At 50.4% G+C, this 16456-nt stretch overlaps 1 protein-coding gene across 1 annotated transcript in view; it reads left to right on the forward strand.

Annotated features, from left to right (window-relative positions):
• Ca5a (carbonic anhydrase 5A) overlaps nt 1-12760 on the forward strand; it is a 28520-nt gene extending 15760 nt beyond the window's left edge. The window contains exons 3-7 of the mRNA XM_052729338.1: nt 1437-1555; nt 5671-5766; nt 6439-6501; nt 11455-11610; nt 12617-12760. Of these exons, the coding sequence (XP_052585298.1) occupies nt 1437-1555; nt 5671-5766; nt 6439-6501; nt 11455-11610; nt 12617-12760 (578 nt within the window). The remainder of the gene's footprint in view (nt 1-1436; nt 1556-5670; nt 5767-6438; nt 6502-11454; nt 11611-12616) is intronic.
• The last annotated feature ends 3696 nt before the right edge of the window (nt 12761-16456 follow it).

A 16456-nucleotide genomic window follows, 5' to 3' on the forward strand; every position in this document is an offset into this window, starting at 1 on the left:
CCACTGAGCCATCTCTTTATTTCTTGGCCCTTGCCTGTATATTTTTTTAAATTTTACTGTATGTATACAGGTGTTATTGCCTACATATGTGTCTACGCACCTTCTGTGTGCCTGGTGGCCATGGAGGTGGAAGAGGGCATCAGATCCCCCAAATCTGGAGTTATAGATGATTGTGAGCTGCCATGGAGGTGCTGGGCATCGAACTGCTGGTCTTCTAGAAGAGCAGCCAGTGCTCTTAACTGCTGAGCCCTCTCTCCAGCCTCTTATCTGGAGTTAGGTAATAATAGCACAAGTTCTTACAACTGGATGGGACTGACGGCACTCTAGAGCGACCATCTTGTTTTGGAGTAAGGAGATAGTGAGATTGTGCCAGCCTGGGGCCTGTCCAGACCTTGGCACACACACAGGCTACCTCTGTCCCTAGCGTGGAGTAGAGTGGAGTGCTACCCTCTGCAAGTTGTTTTCACGGGGAAAAGCAAGCACACCCCATCAGCTGGTGGCAGTCGGTGCTCAATGGCATCGTTCACTCAACGTGGCACTGGCCCCATTTGCCGCTCAGTGTTCTGGTCAGTTTTTGACACAACCTAGAGTCACCTAAAAAAGGAGTATCAGTAGGATTGCTCGGATTAGAGACCGGCCTGTGGTCCTGTCTGAGGGGGATTGTCTTCCATGGTTAACTGATGTGGGAGGGTCCAGCCCACTGTAGGTGGCTCCATTTCCCAGGCAGATGGTCCTGGACTGTGTAAGAAAGCTGGCTAAGCATGGTCCCGAGAGAAAGCTAGGGAGCAGCATTGCTCCATGATTCCTGCCTGAAAACTGAATGGAAGTGTGTCACCAACAAGTAGAAGTGTGATTGGTCACCTGGAGCTTGTTAAATGGGCTCCCAGCCCTACACTGGACTGTTGACTTTGTCTCTGTCCATCCCCCAAATGACAGAAAACCAGGTGTAATGATTGATACACACCTGTAATCCCAGAACTCAGGAGGTAAAAGCGAGAGGATCGGAAGTTCAAAGTCATCCTCAGCTACATATGGAGTTCACTGCCAGCCCGGGTTACATGAGACCCTGTCTCAGAAGAAAAGAAACTCTTGGAAATCTTTGTGGGATTAGCACATAGCAGACACCCCGCCTATGTCTTGGTGCAGGGTCACTCGCAGGGACTCGAGATCCTTACTGCCATCTAGTGGCTGTGCTCAGACTTGGTCTTCACCTATCCTAGAGTTGACTGGGAACCTGCTGCGGCAGGCATCCCTCTAGACGGAGGTGACCAAAGTCAGGCCAGGTCCACCTTTCACAGACCTCCCTGCTTCAGCAGTGCAACCATCCCTTGGGGATAGAATGTGTCCGTCACTGCCCCCTGCTCCCCCCACACACACGTAGGCAATGTTGAGCCCACACATAGCCCAGGCACAAGTGTCCCTTCTCTTATTTCCAGGGATCAGCGGTGGGCCACTGGGAAATCACTACAGGCTGAAGCAGTTTCACTTCCACTGGGGAGCAGCGAATGAGTGGGGCTCGGAGCACATGGTGGATGGTCGCGCATACCCGGCTGAGGTTCGTAAACGCCGTGAAGCAGCACACATATGGGTGCTTTCTATGTCAGGCCTCCCACAGGGTGACTGGCACCGCCACCCCCCCAACACACACACACACACACACACACACACACACACACACACACACACACACACACACACCAAGTTCCCAGACCCAAAGGATTTCCAGGGACCTGAGGCTTCCCATGTACCACTTAGAACAATAGAGCAGCTTGACCCACTTAACCGTTGCCGCCTTGTCCTGGGGCAGAGGGCGGGTGCTCTAGGTGCTCTGCTGCCGGAGGAGCTAGAAGTTCTGAGAAGTCATGTAGCTCACTGAAATTCATAGCCCTCAGTTGTGGGCTCGCTACACTTAAGGACCAGTGGCCTCATGTCCACCTAGAATGAAAACCTCCACAGTAGGGTCTCTTCTCTCCTTCCTCTACTCCCTCCTCTTCCTCCTCCTCCTCCCCTTTCTCCTCCACCTCCTTCTTCTTTTGCTCTTCCTCCTCTGCAGAGCTGGGGATGAAACCCATCCTTGAGCCATACCCCTAGCCAGACAGCATCTTCTCAAAGGCCATTTCTTCAACATCCCAGAGTGGGGTCATCACGGAAAATTAAGCAAAAGAGCCTTAGGCATTGGCTCTGAAGTTGTGGCAGTGCCTGGAAACCTCCCAACATTATATCATGGAAAATTCCCAATACAAAGAAAAATGGAGAGACCCATATGATCATAAACCATGAGGTTTCTCTCTGGAATGGCCGATTTGCCATATTCACATTGTCAGTCCCCCATGTACCCGCTCCTCTCTAGGTGCTGCCCACACTGCCCCCTCTTCTCTTTCCCCTCCTCTTCCCTTCTTCCACCAGCCTGGGTATACACTCAACATTTTGGCTTTCCATTTCACCATCTTCTGGTTGTAGAAGTGAACCAGAGTCTAGCCAAAGCCACAGATGAAGCCCAGTTCTTGTTCATTCTGAACTGGCAGACATTGCCACTAGAGGGCGCATGGTGTCTCTCCTCATCCAGTAGCAATCCTTCCTCACAGTTCTCTAGCTGGGGCCTTGTTTTGTGCTAAGATGTGTTTACTGAACGCCCTTGTGGTTGAAACATAGCTGATTAAGATGAGAGATCTTGAGCCCTACCCATACACTCCCTGTGACCACGTGGAGGTGAGAAAGGAGGAAGGAAGGCCGGCCTGGTACAAATGGAGGCCAGGGGTCTACATATTAAGACCCTTAGCCAAGAGGTCTGATGGAAATGAGGGCTCCATCTCTGAGACCTGGAGCTGCATTCTAGGAGGTCCTAAGTAGACAGGGCAAGTCTATCCTGCTGGTCCTAGATCCCAGATCCCAGACCAGGAGCATCCATGCTTCCCAGGAGTGAGCACCCAGAGCTTCCAATGGAATCCTGGATGGCAACAGGCACAGCTTGCTGACCATGATACCAAGGGCTTGCTGGTCCTTGTCCCTGAGGACTCATGGTTGGGCACAGTTAAGAATGCTTCAACCACAGCCCTGTGCTTAGGGGACATAGGTGCCCCCTGCTATATCCAAGGGGCTCTGAATGCCTTCTGATAAAGCTATCATATTTGTATGGAACCCACACACATTTTTCTGATACCTCTGCCCTCATCTCCAGGTCACTAGCACACTGTGAGTGCCACATGCTGTTGCTATTTGTTTCATTTCAAGAAAATCAAGAACAGCACAGACAGCATTTTTATTCCAAATAGTTTGTCTGTCTTTAGTTCAATGGATGTAGAGGCCGTGGGTGAGAAGGGACAACTGGACACATACCCAGACTCCCCTAGGGGAAGCTACAGTCTTATCACTACAGTTCCCAGCCAGGGCCCATGATTACCAGATGACAGGGCTACCTCCCTCCTCCCTCACTCCCTCCTCTTCGTCCGTTCCCATCATCTTGCAAATACATCAATCACCCTGTGAGGTCCATAATCCCACATGGAGGAAATGGAAGAATTACAAAATAAAGACAAGGCAGAGTTCAAGGTCAGGTGCCAAATGCGTATTGAGGACTTACCTCTCTGAGAAATTGTTCAATTCTGACAGTCCTGTGTCTTATCTGATGACTCTTGTTCCAAGTGACTCATAGGTACAGATGATCAAACTATTCACTTCTGTCTTGCCAACTCAAAACACTTGTGATGGCTACTGATAACTGTTGAGTTGACAGATAGGGGATTGTTTTTATTATGCTCATTGATATGAGAAGACCTCTGTCTTCATTACTTTTCTGTTGCTGTACAAAGCACCATGACCACCAGGCAGTGGTGGTGGCGCACACCTTTAATCCCAGTATTCTAGAGGCAGAAGCAGGCAGATCTCTGAGTTCAAGGCCAACCCGGTCTACAGAGCAAGTTCTAAGACAGCCAGGGCTAAAACAGAGAAATCCTGTCTCAAAAAAACAATAACATACAAAACAAAACAAAAACCCTCCATGACCAAGGCAATTATAAAAGGAAGGCCTTATTTGGGCTATGGTTATAGAAGGGTACGTCCATCATGATAGCAAGAGGCAGGCATGGCCACGGGAACAGAAACCGAGAGCGCACATCTTTTTATTTATTTGTTTATTTATTTATTTATTTATTTAATGCCGAATGCTGTTTATTGAAGGAGGGAAGAGGTCTTAAATACAGGCTTACAGCACAATGGGAGAACCCCAGAGGGCAGAAGTTCACTAGATGTTTTACAATCTTGCATCTAAGCTGTTAACGCCCATTATGCAGGATACACAGACAAGGAACTTCCCTTAAGCATTTAGGAGGGTGGAACCTGGCAGGGAATTAGCATAGGGAGGATATCAAGGTCAAGGTCAGCAAGCAAGGCAACAGTTACCCAAAACGGGGCCAGGACCCTACAGGTCCCCCCTTTTACTAATAAATGAGCTTCTGATGAGAGCGCACATCTTTAAACACAAGCATGAAGCAGCAAGAGCAAACTGGAAACGGCTTTCAACTCTCACAGTCCTCCTCCTCCAGTGACACACCTCCTCCAACAAGGCCACGCTCTCTTTTTTTATTTTCTTTTTTTCTTTATTAAGAAATTTTCTACTCACTCCACATACCATCCACAGATCCCTCTCCTCCCTCCCCCACTACCCCCAGCCCTCTTTCCTGAGCCACCCCGCATCCCCACATCCCCCAAATCGAGGTCTCCCATGGGGAGTCATCAGAGCCCAGCACACTGAGCCCAGGCAGGTCCAAGCTCCTTCCCACTCCACAAAGGCTGTGCAAGGCGTCAGACCGCAGGCACCAGATTCCCAGAAGCCTGCCCATGCACCAGGGACAGATCCCGATCCCCCTGCCTGGGTGCCCCCCAATCAGTTCGAGCCAAACAACTGTCTTCCATATCCAGAGAAGGCCACTCTCTTAAACCTCCCCAAACAGCGCCACCCACTGGAGATCAAGTGTTCAAATACATAGCCCGTGGTGGACATTCTCATTCAAACCACCACAACTCTTATGGAGTGTGGATGGGAACGTGCCCCGGGGGCTGGTCCCGACTGTGTAAGTGGAGAAGAGGTGATAAAATGATAAAAATGCATTCACTGGCCGGGCGGTGGTGGCTCACGCCTTTAATCCCAGCACTCGGGAGGCAGAGGCAGGCGGATCTCTGTGAGTTCGAGGCCAGCCCGGTCTCCAAAGCGAGTTCCAGGAAAGGCGCAAAACTACACAGAGAAACCCTGTCTCGAAAAACCAAAAAAAAAAAAAAAAAAAAAAAAAATGCATTCACTGATCCTCTCTTCTGATTGTGGACATGATGTGGCCAGCTGCCTCAAGCTCCCCCTGCCTTAACTTCTCCACCACGGTGGACAGTAACCTTGAATCACGAACTGAAATAAACCCTTTCTCCTTTCGGTTGCTTTTGTTGGGGTGTTGTTTCACAGCCAGAGGAAGAGAAACTATAGCAACAGTCTTCTCCCTCGCTCCCTTCGGTCCTGCGAAGCTCTTGCCACCTGTATTTGGGGAGCTCCAAGGACTCTGGCCACCAGCACTTTGTGTACTGATACGACATTGACGTGACCCAAGGGTGTGCTGGACAGAGTGGCGTGACTGCTGTTTCGGCTGCACTAGGACACATTAACATTCTTTGTCCACTCTGTTTCAGCTCCATTTGGTTCACTGGAATTCCATGAAATATGAAAATTACAAGGAAGCCACCGTGGGGGAGAATGGGCTGGCGGTGATAGGAGTGTTTCTGAAGGTAACATCTGCTGGCCATGAGGACTCTCCCACTGAGCATGGCTGGGTTTGGTCATCAGAATGGCCTTTCGTAGGGAGGGACATGGAAGGCTTCTGTGACAACCCCACCCCCACCGCCCCCATCCCAAAGTAACAGCCTAGATAGTAAGCCACCAAAGAGAACTCTTTTTTTTTTTCTTTCCCGGAGCTGAGGACCGAACCCAGGGCCTTGTGCTTGCTAGGCAAGCACTCTACCACTGAACTAAATCCCCAACCCCCCAAAGAGAACTCTTAAAAAGTGTGATGGAGATGCTGAAGAGTATCCCTCCACAGTTGATGGCTTCTGGAGGAGGTGTGGGAGGGAAGGATTCAGTCCTATTTAAGGGCAGGTCACTGAGAATTTGATCATGCTCCAGTGAGTGTATAGATAACACAAAATGGACATTATTATTATCATTATTATACTTCTTTGGGGGGAGGCCACCAGTGGGGGCACACATGAAAGGACTTGGAAGGGATTGTGTTCAGGGTGCATGATGTGAAACTCCCAGAGAACCAATAAAAATGTTATGTGGAAAAAAAACCCAAAACAAACAACAAAGAATGGCCTTTTGCACACTGTCACCTGGAAGCAAGGTGTGTTTTTATTGTCTGCTGCCTCCCAGGCTAACGCTCACATGTCTGTGCTGTGCAGCTCGGGGCCAAGCATGAGGCTTTGCAGAGGCTGGTGGATGTCTTGCCGGAAGTGAAACACAAGGTAAGAAGCATAAAACCAGCAAAGCAGGCACCCAAGTTTTACCAGAGCAACGACTTACTGGGGAAAAGTCAAAGAGTTTGGCAGAGGGCGTGAGGCTCCGGCTCTAGAAAGAGACAGGAAAGGCCGGTCCTCAGGCTCTTGTCTCAGCTGAATTCAGCTTTCCCTCTGAGCATATGCCTATAATTCCAGCACTTGAGAAGGCCGAGGCAAGAGCATTGCCAAAAGTTCAAAGCCAGCCTCCACTACATAATGAGTTCCAGGCTAGCCTTGGTTACAGGATGAGAGTCTTTAAAAACAAACAAGAAAGAAGACTCAGATGTAGCTCAGTAGGTAGAGAGCTCTCTGAGCATGCATGGAACCCTGGGTTCAATCCCCAGCACCGACATAAACTGGGTATGGCAAGAGACAGCTGCAATATTGGGAGGTGGAAGCAGAAAGATCAGAAGTTCAAGGTTACCCTTGTGATACTTGAAATCCTGTCTCAGGAGAAGGAGTGATGTGCTCTCTGCATATTCCTGCCCATTTCCCCCTCAGTGAGACAAGGGTGCTGAACTCCGTGGGGTTTCCCAAGACCAACCACCCAGGTAATCCCAGCAGCCTGTGGAAGAGTTTGATCTCGTATTTGTTCTTGTTTTGCTCAGGCACGATGTCCAGTAGTGATAACGTCTGTTAAAACAGACCAAAGTGTCTACCGGCTGGGTGTGCAAACACAGGCCAGTGCACCACCAGCACACACTTGAGAAAGAGTTTAACTGAGACCATGGACAGAGCAGACCCGTGGAGAGGGAGGCAGGCTGGGCACCGCCCAGGCTGGTGGCAGGGCCCCAGGTCACTCTGAAGTTGGCTGGGCATTCTTTGTATACCTTGGTTTGTTAGCCCGTCTTGAGAAAATGGCAGAGTAATGGTGTCACTTTTCTTTAAGACCAACCCAGAAGGGACTTTGATGGAAAAATGGAAATTCCAAAGAGATAGGTTTATTTATTCAGCACCACAACAAAGAATTCTGAGGCAAAAGGAAGCAAGGTGGCCATTAGACATGGGGACATGGGGACATGGGGACAGAGGAGGCTTCCACCTGTCTTAACAATGGTGAGAGCTGCCCTGCAGGGAAGCGTGGCCACGCCTTCCTCAAAGCTCACAGGAGTGTTTGATCTGCTCCTTGCCTCCTCTTGATGTTGAGGTCCAGATGCCCCTTGGGATGGAGACAGATCCCCTGCCCCCCTGTTCTGTCCACTCGTTCAGGAACACCTCAAGGCCGAGGCACTTTGCGCCCAGCTCCTCGCCCTCTTCCTTGCTGGCCTACAGCCAGAACAAAGCTGGAAGGCGGGATGTTTTCCCAGCTGGCCTTTGCCTCCCACAGGGGTGGGAGAGAAAGAAGCTGGCTGGGAGTGTTGTTTACTCAGGGGTCTGTTTTCCTTCCTTGGAAGATTCGGGAACTACTTTTCCCCACAGGCTGACCACAGGGAAGGCCCGGGATCTGGGACTCAGTTCTGACCCAAATCACGCCAGTCCCCTGAAAATAACCCACTGACTCTAGGACATAAAGGGACTTTTATATATACCCAGCCATGGAGAGCTCCTCAGGCCAAGGAGTAGGAGACACTTGAGGACCCCTTGTCCGTGGCTCTCTGTCTGCAAGCTTAGGACTTCTAGAGGTTTTGTGTGTGTGCTGGAGATCCTCCGTCAAGATGTCCTGGGTCCAAGGCCCTTGATCTGCCAGGAAACCGTGTGGCTTTGAGCAAGGGACTCAGTGTCTCAGAACCCAATTTCCCTATTTATGAAATTTGGATGTTGAGAGTGGATGCATGAGGGCCTTGTTGTCCTGACTGAAGTGAGGTAGGCACAGTGTCAGTCTTAAGCAAACTGGTTGGGTCCAGGCCTCAGCTGTGGTGTGAATGAAAAGTACAGACGGCTTATACAGGCTCATCCACTATTTTGATGCAGGGGTGGGGAGGTGGGGGGGGTGGGGGGGGGGCGGGGCGGGGGCTGTGGCACATGATGGCATGTCTCAAGCAGCATCGCTGAACTCAGAGCTGTCTATAATGGACTCTGAGAGTGCTCCTACCTTCCGGAGCCTGTCAGACTTTAAAACGCTTGAAGCATGGTGACTCTGGGGAGGATGGGAGGGGGAGGGAGGAGGTGAAGGTCAGGTGGCCTGGGGCTCAAATCCCAGCTCTGTTGCTCATCTGCTCAGTAGGTCCATCCCTGCAGCTCTGGACTACTCCCCTGTGGTTCCATAGCCAAAAATACAATGTCCGGGCTCAGGTTAGATGGGCTGGCTGGGGTTTGGGGTCTCCCTGGACCCTAGAGCTAGGGACTTATTAATCAGCAGGCCCCGGTACCCTGCATAGTACTCAATATTTCTGTCCAAGGGTCTTGATGGGGTTCATTTTCTCTGTCTTCTCTGTCTCTCGCCCTCACCAATGTGGGGGTCGCTGTCCTGGGCCTGCTTGCTTGAGGATCCTGGGGACCCCTAGGCCGTGGAGGCTCATGGGAAAGAGGGACCTCAGTCTCTGCACCCTTGAGTGATGATATCCTGATATGATGAGCAACATCCAGGCCGTGAGCAAGTGGTACTCCTGCTGCCAAGGTGGATTTTTCTGGGGATCCCCAGTCCCAGGCTGAGGCGAGGTGTCCGTCTCGGCAGGCTTCCCGCCTCTGTCACGTCTTTACGTTGATACTGACTTTGTGTGTACGCATGTGTATGTGGAGGCCTCAGGTGTTGCTCCTCAGGCACCGCCCACCTTAGTTTTGGAGGCAGAGTCTCTGAGCGTCCTCGAGCTCACAGAGCAGGTGAGGCTGGCTGGCCGGACATTGAGCCCCAGGAAGATGCTTGTCTCCACTTCCTCGGTGCTGGGATTGCATGCGCATACAACATCCTGCCCAGCTTTTTCACGAATGTTCTGAGGCTCGAGCTCAGGGCTTCATGCTTGCAACACAAGCACTATCCTGAGTGACTGACTGAGCAGCCGTCTCTCCTCTTTGCTTTTGTACCTCGTTCACTAATTGTGACCACACCACATTCCTGATGTTCCTCAGGTCCATCAGGCTGCTTCTGCCTCAGGACCTTTGCAACAGTGTACACATTCCAGAGACTCTTCGTTCGTGTCTTTCCTCAGATGTCACCCCATTAGGCCTCTGGGACCACGCCTTTCAAAACATCCACTGCCTCCCATCTCACCCTGTCCCCTAATTTGTTCCTTTTCTCCATCACAAAGTCCCCAGTGTGAAGTGCTGATGCTCTTCTTACTCTGTGTGGGCTCCACAAAAGGGAGGCGTTCCTTCCACTTCCCTGCGTCTGTATCGTCGACACCTGAGGCAAAGTTAGGCTCTCTGTTGCCTCAGACAAACACTTGTAAATGAATGCACGCACGCATGAACGAGCAAACGGACAGTGACATCCCATGGGAGCTCAGAAAGGCTTTATGAAACCCAGGAAGCAAGCAAACATGAACTGTGAACACGGCCTGAGGCGGAGGCCAGGCTGACTCCAGCTGTCTTAAGAGGAGGGCAGAGAGCTTGAGCCATATGTCAGGAGCAGCTGTGGGGCCCTTGGTCCCACCTGCCCCCTGTGGGAGAGAAGAACATGAGGACTGGGGTGGGGTAGGGTCCCGCAGCATGCACAGTTTTAGAGTCAGGCTGCTTCAGAGAGACAGGCAGTTGTTTTAAAACTGTAAGATTTGTCAGTGCAGCCACTGTTGAAAACACATGTTTTGGGGTCCTTAAACTAAAAAAAAAAAATGTCCATCTGACCCAGCAATCTTATGTATGGGTGTGGGCCCTGAGAACTGAAAGTCGCCCTGAAGCAAACAGCACCCACCCCATCCCATTCCGGAAGTACTATTTAAGATAACCAGAAGGGGAAGCAGGCCAAGTGTCCAACCTGGGTGAATGCAAATGAAACACAGCCTAGCCACGTGGTGGATGCTTTCCGTCTGACCAAAGCACAGAAGGACACACAGAACATCCCGGCTCCCATTGGTAATCTCAGCACTCAGGAGGTGGAGGCAGGAGGATCAGGAGTTCAGAATTATCCTTGTGTGACATAGAGATTTTTTTTTTTTTTAGGATCCAGACTCTCTGTGTATTTCACATCTGTGACATAGAGATTTTGAGGACACCCTGGGCTACATAAGACCCTGTCTCAGCCAGGTGTTGTTACACTTCTTTAACCCCAACACTCAGATTAGGGGCAGAGGCAAGTGGGTCTCTGAGTTCAAGGCCAGCCTGATCCACATAGTGAGTTTCAGGACAGCTAGGACTACATAGAGAAACCCTGTCTCAAAACAAACAAAAAACCCCACAAAACAAAAACATAACAAACAAACAAAACAGAAGGAAAAAAGGAAGGAAGGAAGAATGACTGTTCTAGCACTTGCTGTGCCATGGGTGGGCCCTGAGGACACAATGCTCGCTGAAATAAGCTGTGCGAAGACCACTGCAAAGCAGTTATGCAGGTACAGGCCTTGAATCCCAGATCTCTGGGAGTTCGAGGCTATCCAGGGCTACAGGAAGGAGACACATTGACTTCCATGGGTCTGCAGGTTCAGAGCCAGAAAGAAGACTGTGGTTTCCAGGGGTCAGGGAAGAATGGGAGTCAGTGTTTAATGAGGCAGAGAAAGTTCTGGAGATAAATGTGGGTGATGACAGCATGATGTGAATGTCTTTAACACCCTCAAACTGCACACTTGAAAATGGCAAAAAAAAAAAAATGTTCCATATATATATGGAGGAATAATTTAAAAGAGAAATATAACCATTTGGTCGGAGTCCTTTTCTTGTAAAGAAGAGTCACATTTTCCTTCTGATTCCACATATGACAATGGTGGCGGTGTAAGCCATTATTCAGCATGCTTGGTGGCCATCAGAGCTGTGGTAAGATGAAGAGGCACTTGGCTCCTCCCTGGCCTCCTTGTGCTGGACCCCTAACAGGGCTGTGATTCTTATTCTCAGGGTACACAGGTGGACGTGGGCCCTTTTGACCCTTCTTGTCTGCTGCCTGCCTGCCGGGATTACTGGACCTACCCTGGCTCCCTTACCACCCCGCCACTGGCTGAATCAGTCACCTGGATTATCCAGAAGATGCCCATTGAGGTGGCCCCAAGCCAGGTGAGCACTGCAGTTGAGTCACAGTCCCAAAGGAGGCCATTTTTACCTGCATCTTCATCAAGATGTCATGGCGGGGCATTACCAGACTCCATTCTCTGGCACATCTATTATGTGTGTCGTGGAGTAAAGTCAACCTCTGGTGCCCTTCCTTAGGTATCATTCACCTTGTGTTTTGAGACATGGTGCATTGGCCTGAAACTCATCCATTAGGCTAGGCTGGCTGACTAGCCTCAGGATCCCCTGGCTCTGCCTCCCCAACCCTGGGATTACATGAGCACGCCATCATGGCAGCCTTTTTCCATGCATCCTGAGGCTGGAACTCAAGGCGAGCACTTTAAGGATTGAACCACTTCCCTAGCCCCACTGGCATATTTTAGATGTTCCTGAACTGCTAGAAGGATTTTTCCATTTGCATGAGAGTCATTGAGTATAGGCCCCATGATCACACATGGGGTGTTGATGGGGCTAGCATACATCATATTCCTTGAGGTCCAGGTGTGATCATTGTCCTGATGACACTTAATTAAACAGCCCAGCCAGGCTGTGCCTGGGAAAGTCCATGTAAGAAGAAAAGTGATGCAAACTTGGACCTGAGTTCTTGCCCATCTTGCCACAGGAGTTCAATGGAGGATGGGGGTTGTAAATGTACACATTAGCAGAAAAAGGTACATCATGGCATAGGCCAGAGAGCTCCTTCCCTACCTAAGTGGCCCACTCAGTGACTGACAAGTTAGTTGGTGCTGGCTGTAAACTAGGCCTCAGTACCCTTCTGTGGGGCCTTTCTGTGGGGCTAGTGGGGCTCTGTCATGTCTGTGGGCTCTCCAGTCCCAACAGAGCGGCAGCAACAGTGCCTCTAATGAATCTTCTGGAGTCACTGGTCCATTATACTGTGTTCTGGGGGGGTCATGGGCACCCCTGATTCAGTTGGGGGGACCGCACAAGGCATGGGGGACACCTGACTCCTGCCATGCTGGCATCGGCTCACTCTGGCTGCTCCCTATCCCAGCTGTCAGCGTTCCGCACACTCTTGTTTTCTGGGCATGGTGAGGAAGAAGAGGTGATGGTAAACAACTACCGCCCGCTCCAGCCCCTCATGGACCGGAAAGTCCGTTCGTCATTCCAGGCCACTAGGGTGGGAACGAGGTCCTAATCACAGGAGGATGTCTGCAAGGCTAGGCGGAACAGAGTGACAAGGAGGTGTGCAATTTGCAGGGGTGTCATGTGATTAAAAAGAAGATGAGATCATTGCTCTGGTCAACCTGCTTTTTTTGTTGTTGTTGTTGTTGCAAGTAAAAGAAATACTTTAAAGAAACCGAAGGAACAGAGCTGGAGGGACAGCTCCGCCCACAAAGCGCTTACCTAATGCCATAAGGACCTGAGGTCAGATCCCCAGTATCCACACAAAAAGTGTGTGCATGTAAATCTCAGTGATGGCGATATGGAAAGTGGAGACAAGTGGATCCCTGGAAGCTTGCAGGACAGCCAGCCAGGACTATGCCATAAATTCCAGAACCAAGAGAAGTCCTGTCTCAAGCAAAATGTGGGATGTATCTGAGGACTGACATGGGACACCCTCTGACCTCCACATGCAAAAAGTGCACATTTGCATCTGTATACATATGTACACCAAAATACCCAAATCTCTCTCACACACACACACACACACACACACACACACACACACACACACATACACACACACACACACACACACAGAGAGAGAGAGAGAGAGAGAGAGAGAGAGAGAGAGAGAGAGAGAGAAACTTATGCACATAGGGTAGAACCCTGGACAGGGCCATCTCAGGAGACCCAAGACAGGTACAAGATGGCCTTCAAGACTGAGCAACTTGCCAGATGAGGTGGCTCATGCCTTTAATCCCAGCACTGGAGAGGCGGGGTAGGGTCAGGTGGGGTGGAGGTGGGTCTTTGTGAGTTTGAGGCGAGCCTGGTTTACATAGTGAGTTCCAGGACAGTCAGGGCTACATAGTGAGATCCTGTCTCAAAACAAACAAAACAAAACAAAAAACCTAAACAAATTAAAAAAGACGGAGCAAATCATCTACACCTAGATTGTTTGGTCTGGCCTCAGCTCTGTTCTTTCCTCTCTTCACACGTTGTTTTCTGTGCGTCATTGTTAGGACCCTCCAGAGTCCTCAGCAACAGAGGGTGAGAACAATATCTTTTTCTTTAGTGTCAAATCTGGGGATCCTATAACATAGTATGGAGGACTTAAGGACCCCAAGTCCATTCAGAGTTCAGTAAGACCGAGGCTGGAGTCAAGGTGTAAGTAAGCAAGGCTGGTTCCTTCTGGAGGCCCTGGAGAGAATCAGTATACAGCCCCAGGCCGGCCTGAAATTCATCATCGTCAGAGCTAGCCCCCACTACTGCTGGTTTTACAGGCACAAACCACCTTTTCCTTTCCCACACTCTGACTGTACTTCCACGGTCACCTCTCCTCCTGTGATCTAGCCCTATGGCTTCCCTCCAGAAAGACCCCTCATGATTACCTGATGTCCCTACACAACCCAGATCAGCTCTCCATAATAATGTCTCTAATCCCACTGCAGAGTCACTGAGGCCAAATCACACATCCACGGGGTCAAAGATTAAGATGTGGGTATCTCTGAGGAGCATCGTTGTGCTCAGCACAGACTCTGTGAGTCCCTTGACATTCAGGAAGGGATGTGGTATAAAGTAAGAGGGCCTTGAAAGGGGACACCTGCACTCCCCACCACATTGCCCCTCGACACCCCTCTGTTGTACACCCTTCACTGTAGGTTGTGTGCTCTACTTTACTGGAAAAACAGATGGTATGCTCAACTGCCAGGGCCTTATCTGGATGCCCCACCTGCTTGTGGGGCCAAGGAAAAAGAAGTGCTGTTGGCAGCGTGTACAGCCTCACTCCACTCCACTAGCCAGCTGATTATGGTGACCTGGGGCCTCAGTGATGACCTTCCTAAAAACATCATCCCACATGGCATCCTCGCCTCCAGCTGCCTCACACTGCTCCATCAGGCCGAGCCTTCAGCTTCCTGCTTCTTCCTGGCATTCTCCACCCTTAGATGCCCCTGCAGCTCGCCCCTTCCTTGGTCTCTGACAATGACCCACTACAGAATGCTCACTCTTTGTCACATTTTGGTCCTTATCCCTACTGTTTCTGTTTATAACCTCTCAGCCCAATGTACCCAATGTGTTCTGTGATCCCTCCACCTCTGTTATCCTTCATCATCAGCCTCCTAGGATTCAACCTCTAATGGAGCAAAGACAGTTCATCCCAAGATGGTGGCGTCTGAGTCCCTAGAAGAGCGCTTGGCACATAACAAGCCCCTCAGTGTTTATTTCATGGATGAATGGTGGCTGCCTCCTGTGCCTGTACCTGCTCTTTCCACCACAGAGGTGAGCCTGCGCACAGCACACAGCATCAGGAAGCCAAGAGGAAAGCCAGGCTCAGAGGCAACATTTGCACTCTGGATCAGGACTACCTGGGGTCCATCACCTCTGTTCCAGGTGCCAACAGGTATCCTGCCACCTCAGTCATTCTGGGCTCTTTTTTTTTTTTTAACTGCTTGCTTGTTTGGAAGCAAGAAAATCTCTATCCATATGGTAGTTATAACATTAACTTTTCCCCCCTCAGGTAGAAACACAGTTCAACAAACAACCTCATGGCGTTATCTTCAAACATCACTCAACTGCCAGGTACGCAGTGAGAAACAGCACGGAAAAATAAGCACTAATCTGTTCCCCAAGGCACACTGTGTCTCACTGGGGGAAATAAAGAATAAATATGTATTCTGGTCCACAAATAGCATGTCGAATCAAAGAGCGTCTGCGTAGCCCCTGGGTTTACTTTGGCAACAGTTCACTCCTCTCCCATCCCAGAGCTTCCCATGGTATCAACAACCTCCATCCAGGCTGGGCAGTGTCCTGGAGTAACTACAGAGAACCAGCCTGGGCTTCCTGACACGCTTCCTCCTGGAAGAGCAGGGTAGAGGCTAGTGTCCATCTGTGACCCTGGCAGTAGCTGGCCCAGGTGCAGCAAGCCCCTGAAGGCCACTCTTGACTTCCAGGCCCTTTGGGTGTCTTGGTGTCATGGCTACTAGAGGGTCAGGTGGCTCTGTCAGTACAGACATGATGCAAGAGGGGACGTGGTCTTCTTGTCTTCAGTTGGGACACAAAATCCATTCTTGAGACTTGAGGAAATAGAGCCATCCTCAAGTCTCTAATGAAGGAGCTTCAGTCCACATGAACAAGCACTACAACAAGAAAAGACCACACATGGAGGTTTCTGACATTCTGGTCATGCATGATAGTGCACACCCGCAACTGTAGCACTTGGGGTGCTGGAGCAGGGGGATCTTACATTTGAGATTACTTGTCTGCTTTCTGCCTCCCCAGTGCTGAGGTGACAGATGAGCACCACCATGCTTGGCTTTTTGTAAAGATGACACCCAGGTCCTCAAGCTTGCATATCCCAACCCTCTGTGCCTCATACAACAAAGGAAAAGGCAACATCAATGAGAGGGAATGTCCTGAAGTCAAATACAGGCATAAGGCAGCTTCCACTGGACCAGATCTTTTGCAAAACTGTCAGAAAGGTGCTTGGACCTCGGGTTCTGTGGGCAAGAGGCCTCTCCTGTGGTGCGCCAGGAAATGGGACTGGGGATTTGAGCCTGGGATGAGTTAGAGAGAGGAGCCACATGTTAATTATCCATGGGCATCCGTTTTCATGGGGTCTCAGAGGCAGAGAACGCAAGATGGGGGCACCTACAGAGAGGGAGGGGCTTAGCTCCACTGTGCTGCCATGTCACATCCAACAAGAACTCAGACGGGATCCTGCAGCGACTCT

The sequence above is a fragment of the Peromyscus californicus genome, unplaced genomic scaffold, assembly GCF_007827085.1.
Source record: "Peromyscus californicus insignis strain IS unplaced genomic scaffold, ASM782708v3 Scaffold_8__1_contigs__length_139910024, whole genome shotgun sequence".
NCBI lineage: Eukaryota > Metazoa > Chordata > Mammalia > Rodentia > Cricetidae > Peromyscus > Peromyscus californicus.